Raw genomic sequence first — 5,904 nt, 5'->3', positions numbered from 1 at the left:
ATTCCCCAAACTAGTGAAATAAAAATGGTTAGTAAACTCTTGACATGGTTTTCACCATGGTTACTAGACCATACATATGTGAGGTCGCATCAAGAGTAAAATAATACAAAGTAGTAGAAAAATAATGATGAGCTCACTCTTGACATGTTTTCCTATATGGTTACTAAACCATGTAACTCTGATTTTCTAAAATTGTACTCGATCTCAATCTATTTGTACTGAAATTGTCAAAATTTGTGCTATAATTTTCCTATTTTGTACTAAAAGTGGGTTAATCATAATAAGTAAACATTTACTACATTTATCAGGCATAACATACACTGCTTTTAGTATCAAAAATATTTTAACAAAAAAACTTGAGAACATCTAATTCCCAGATTTCGAACTACATTTAACAACCATGCACGGTTTCTATCCAAATATTAACAACAGAACCACTGATTATCTGTTTTTCATTAAATCACACATAATCCACTCAGAATCTAAACATGTTTTTCTACTTGTTCATAATTCCATTTTCATCCGACAAAATAATAGCTGCCATGTGTGCTCGATAAGTATCCATTTGCACCTCTTTTTCATAATTCAACATCTCATCATTGTCATGCGCTAGACACTCGATCCATAAACATGTGAAAACACCACAGTCGATGGTCGCACCTTGATGACGGCACTTTCTCTTAGAAACTGTGACATCACCGATGTCGTAGCCCAAGCAATGCTTCATGTAACCCAGCCAAAAATCGTACCTGCAACAGTATGTTAGAGTTTGAAGATTTAACAGTACTTGAAATATAAATGATAAAACTCACATAAACTTTTGATGTTCCAAAATGGGCTGGATGAGGCTTTGAGTTCATCATCTGGAATTCACCATCTGCTACTGAATAGAGTAAGAGAAACCAATGCCATCCATAATTCAAGGGAAAAATAATATACTTGCATCTTTTAAATAAATTTGCATTCAAATCTTGGAGGTGATTCCTTGTCACAGAAGTCAGATTTTCAACAAATTCCTCATACTCCTTAATTTCCAAAAGTCGACTTTTCCGGTGTCGTTCTAATTTATTGAGCACTTCTAAACAACAGGTCATAACGATAATTTTAAACAAAATTTAAAGACATCAATAGCAGAACATAAACCTGAACACTCGTGTCCATGCAGAAAATCTCAAACCCTTTCTTGATACTTTGCTTTTTCATTATTCTCATGTAAGAATCAATAATTTCTGATCGAAGTGGTTGACCAAATAAGAATTGACAAAATTCGAGTCCGCCAAGTAGTATATTATCTTCCTCCCACACGACATCACTAGAAAAATACAAACATATATTTTTACCCCCATAAAAGGAATAATATTTTAAATAAAGGAAGCAGCATATACGACATTAACATACTTTAACTTATCTCGAGAAAGATACTTTGTTATGATGTTTCGATCTTCATCTGTTGCTTCTTTGTGTCCACAAAAAGAAATATTGTTTTTGTATTCAATCATCACATCTTCTACAGCATCTTTTGCAATTTTAGCAACATCTATACTAGTATCTCCCTATGCATGGGATAGAATTTAGGAACATAAACAAAAATGATAAAAACATAGTTAGCAACTTCTGTTTAAAATATACAACAGGTCTATTTTACCGATTCCAGCACTACTGTCTCAACCTCTTTCCTCGCCTTCGTCCTACGCTTCGGTGTTGTATCGGGTGGTGTAACAAACATTTCTGGCTTTTTTTTTGCTACACGGTCAGATCTTCTCCTTACATTCATTGCAATGGACGACGATGGGAATTGATTAGTCTTGCTCTCTGAGTCGCTTTTTTGAACATCAGCTTCTATTTCGCATCTTTTGCTCTCTTCTGTCTTACTGATATGTTCAGGAGATTCAGCTTTCTCATGTTCAGTAGAATCTGCCTTGCCTCATGTTGTTGCTCGCCACCAATATCTCTTGTCATTGGTCTACTTGTACCACCAATGATTCCACCGCATTTGACACATTCAGGGACCTGAAAGATTTTCATGAGGCAATGACTAACTTGTCAACTTCATTTAAATAATAATGTAATTATTACCAAAAGACTTCCTCCCTGCTGATGAAACAGTTTTTCTTCATCTGAAAAAGGCACTATAGACAGCACCTGTTCACAATTAAAATCAAATAGTTACTACAATTCATCATGTTTGAGGATCTCTACTACAATATATGAACGCACCTTAGTATAATCAATTGAATTGAATAACCTATCAGCTAAATCAGCTTTCATAGGTATCTTACTCTCACACCAACGGAATAAACGGGGAAAAGTACGTAGAGAACGTACAACCCCAAGAGAAGGAATTCTTTCATATACCCATGCCTAAAACAGAAGGAATTCATAAATAAATTTATTAATATAAAAAACATATTAAAAGCGTACTAAATAAACTCACCATCAAAGCAACAGTTGCACCATCTAAATACTTCTTTTTTTGAACTTTTCCATCACCCATTCCAATATACTTGGAAATGGCAGTGTTCAAAAACCTGTATGCCGCATCTCCCCACGAATAATCAAAAAAAGTCGTCAAATCATCAAGGTATGGCAGAATGAATCGAGGTGTTCCGTAGTTGGACTGAGGAAAAATGATACAATTAAACACAAAGATAATAAACATCCTTAGAAAATCATCATCATTATCGTTATTTTCTGATCCAGCTAAAGACGAAAGTCTCTCATATATCAAACTTCTATTAACATTGCCAATTTTTCCTGAAAATTGGCGAGCCACAAATTCAGACTCCAAATTGAGATCTAGATCAATTGGTTGGCCTGCATATCGCAATCCAAGAACAATGGAAAACTCTGGCGATGTAAATGGAACAACAATATTTTCACCAAACTTAAATGAACGCGATTGCAACTGGAATCTTTGTAAGATTAGATCAACTCTTGAGCTGCTGATAGGCAATTTGGGCATGGTTAGCCATATACCAAGTGGACTGTTTTCAATCCTCTGTTTTTGATGATCATTCATTTTCTGGGCAATTTCATCCATTACACTTCTGAAATAAGGTGGAGAACAACGCAACTGAGCTTTTTTGCCGTTGTTACCCTCCTTTGCTTCTTTGCTACTCTTAACCATTTTTTCTTCTTTACAACACTTAAATATTAGGGCTAATTGTACTGTAAACATGTTTAAAAACTTAAATTATACTGTAAAAAGGGCTAATTGTCTAGAGGCTAATTGCACTGTAAAAAGGGCTAATTTTACTATAAACATGTTAATAAACTTAAATATCTTTGGTGATGAATGCTAGATTAAGGGACCGCAGATTAATAGAAGGGGTAGAAAAAAATAAACTTCAAGAAATTTACTATTTTTTTGGTGATGTATGCTCTTGCTTCACTCTTCTTGACGGTGTGGAATGATGTTGCCATTTGGAAGACAATGTTGCCAAGAGGAAGCAAATGGTCGGTTAGGGTTTGCGCCGGTTGGGAAAGAGATTGAAGAAAGGTGGAGAAACAAAGACGACAGTGAACAAAGGAGGAGACGGAGAGAAGAGGAGAAGACAGTTAAGATGGGGAGACGGAGAGAAGAGGAGAAACAATGAAGAAATGTGGAGAAGAGGAGAAGTCGACGGTGGGGAAAAGAGGAGACAGTGAATAAAGGAGGAGACGGAGAGAAGAGGAGAAGACAGTTAAGACTGGGAGACGAAAAGAAGAGGAGAAACAATGAAGAAATGTGGAGAAGAGGAGAAGTCGGCGGTGGGGAAAAGAGGAGAAGTCGCCGGTGTAATGGGGAGAAGAGGAGAAGTCGGCGGTGTAGGAAAAGGTGGAGAAGAGGAGACGGGAGAGAGGGAGGGGGGTAAATTTGTAAATTCATGAATTGGAGAGTTGAAACTAAGGTTTGGGAAGTGCATGTAAAGAAAATGTTGAGTGGAGACTGATCACAAAGTCCAATTTATGTTTGGGAAGTTTTCTCCAATTTACCATTAAAAAAAGTCAAAAAGACATCGAGAATCGTCATTTATTTATATGTGAATTATAATCCCTTATTACCATAGTCCATTGATATATTTATACAAGTTGCTGTGTAAAGAAAGCACCACTATAAGCAAATCTGATAACATTAAATTTAATATGCGATCAACAATAAGTGCAAACTTACTAGCTAGTTATACAACCAATCAAATACGCTTAATCTATGCGTTAAACCTTTATTAATTAAAATCAATTGCCATCATTATTCTTCACAATATATGTACGTACTTAATTTCACTGCTTGGCGTAGCTGAGGATTGCATACACAGTCTGCACCAGAGTGAGAAGGTTGAAGAAAACAACTGCAGTGACACCGATAGTCACCCACCGATTCTTGAAATAGTTTTGCCTCAACCATGAGAAATTCCATAGTGCCCAAAGTCTGTTACTCTTGTTTCTGCAGTAGCTACCCACATGGGTTATTACCTCTGCGAGATAGAAATTGTCCAAGTCGAAGTCGACGACAAGGGCATCTGTCCTTCGGAGTTTGTTGAATATGTGAGCCACCTCTTCGTCACTACGAAGGCGGCTGACGATGATCTTGTGTCGCCGGAGCACTGCCACGTCCTTGTCGGTGTTTATCAAGCAGTCCATGAACCAAACGTAAGTGGAGATGTACTTGCGGACCCAATGGCATTGCTGCTCGAAAGCGACGAGGTTTCGGAGGAGGGAGATGTTGTCATCGTTGATGACGAGTTGAGGAATCCCCATGGATCTCCTGTTTTCGTCGAAAGTGATATCCAAGAAGTTTCCGCCATGGGTCCTATTTGTAAATTGTATTCTCATTGCTTGGAGCATCTCTGCGTTGGGGAAGGAAGGAAAGTCGACGGTGTAAAGGCGCCATTCCTTTTCCTGCAGCCCGGCAACAAGACTTGAATGGAAAAGATGGAGCAAATGGCCACTTGTTTCGAGTTCCAAAATGTCCGCAGTCAAGGTCGAGGTCGGGGAGAGGTTTAGGTGAATTTGCCGAATGCAATCTCTATAGATTAATTTGATTAATGGGAAACTTCCGGCTAAGTACCTATAAAAGAAAACCTTATTAAGGAGACAAAGAGGGACCTGATTTTCGAGAATCAATATATCGTTGAGAATCAATGGAGTTGCCCACTTCCATGGGTCCCTATCGTAGTACCCTTCCATCTCTGTTCCATGAATATTCCGTTGCAACAATAGAAACTCGGCCATGAAAACGCAGTCAAGCATCATCATCTCCAGGAACTCAGCGCTAGTCATGCTTATCTCCTCCGAGTAGGCGCTGCGTGAAGCAATCTCTAAATTCTTAAATTTCTCGAAAATGCCCTGCGCTAAATCCCTGAATCTCTCGATAACGTGCTGCTCTAAATTCGCGTCTTTGCCGACGATGCGCCTGAAAAAGTTGTTAGCATAGGACAATTTGATCCTTTCATCAAATGCTCGAAAGCGTAGCTTTCCATGGTGGTAGGGGCCGAGGGAGACGATCTTTGGTTCAAAAGAATCGGCACTGGTTGTCCGGATGTTGTCAGGAACTCGAAAGATCGTCGCCTGGATGTATCCCTTAGGTTCGCCTGATGCCGCCTTCAGCTTCTTCGCAAGAATCATCGGCGGGTCTTCGATATCTTGAATTTCCATCTTTTTTATGTAAACCACCTTTGAAGGATCTAAAGTTGATTGCAGACCTCTAGCTTAGATCTGGATGCAAAGAAATTAAGCAAACTTAAATAGCTCGTATATATGAATATGCAAAAATTAACAAAATATAGAAAAGGAAAGAGACGATTAAGAAGAAGAACTAAAGGCAGGCAAACAAGGATGCATGATTAAATAACCAGGCTCCAAACTAGATCGCTTCGCCAACCTGCCTCGCTGCTTGGAAGAAGAGGATACGGTATTAGACGTGGG

At 38.3% G+C, this 5,904-nt stretch overlaps 1 protein-coding gene across 1 annotated transcript; it reads right to left on the bottom strand.

Moving 5' to 3' along the window:
- Window positions 1-4,167: 4,167 nt before the first annotated feature.
- On the bottom strand, window positions 4,168-5,904 carry LOC141814018 (UPF0481 protein At3g47200-like). Its single transcript, XM_074702015.1, has 3 exons — window positions 5,861-5,904; window positions 5,159-5,694; window positions 4,168-5,047 (listed from the first exon to the last, which is right to left on the bottom strand). Exons 2-3 carry the CDS (start codon window positions 5,632-5,634, stop codon window positions 4,261-4,263), a joined length of 1,263 nt encoding a protein of 420 aa, XP_074558116.1. The 5' UTR covers window positions 5,635-5,694; window positions 5,861-5,904; the 3' UTR covers window positions 4,168-4,260.

The sequence above is a fragment of the Curcuma longa genome, chromosome 20 (assembly GCF_044706935.1).
Source record: "Curcuma longa cultivar G26 ecotype Majalengka, Jawa Barat chromosome 20, ITB_CL_G26_1.1, whole genome shotgun sequence".
In the NCBI taxonomy this organism is placed as follows: domain Eukaryota; kingdom Viridiplantae; phylum Streptophyta; class Magnoliopsida; order Zingiberales; family Zingiberaceae; genus Curcuma; species Curcuma longa.
The sequence above is the reverse complement of the archived record's forward strand: the minus strand, read 5'-3'. Positions and strand labels throughout refer to the sequence as shown.

Excerpts from the sequence above, each read along its gene's own strand:
- LOC141814018 (XM_074702015.1), bottom strand. The coding sequence starts at position 5,634 with ATGGAAATTCAAGATATCGAAGACCCGCCGATGATTCTTGCGAAGAAG. Across the intron at positions 5,048-5,158 it reads CATGGAACAGAGATGGAAGG|GTACTTAGCCGGAAGTTTCC; the intron begins GTACTACGATAG and ends TTTCTTTTATAG.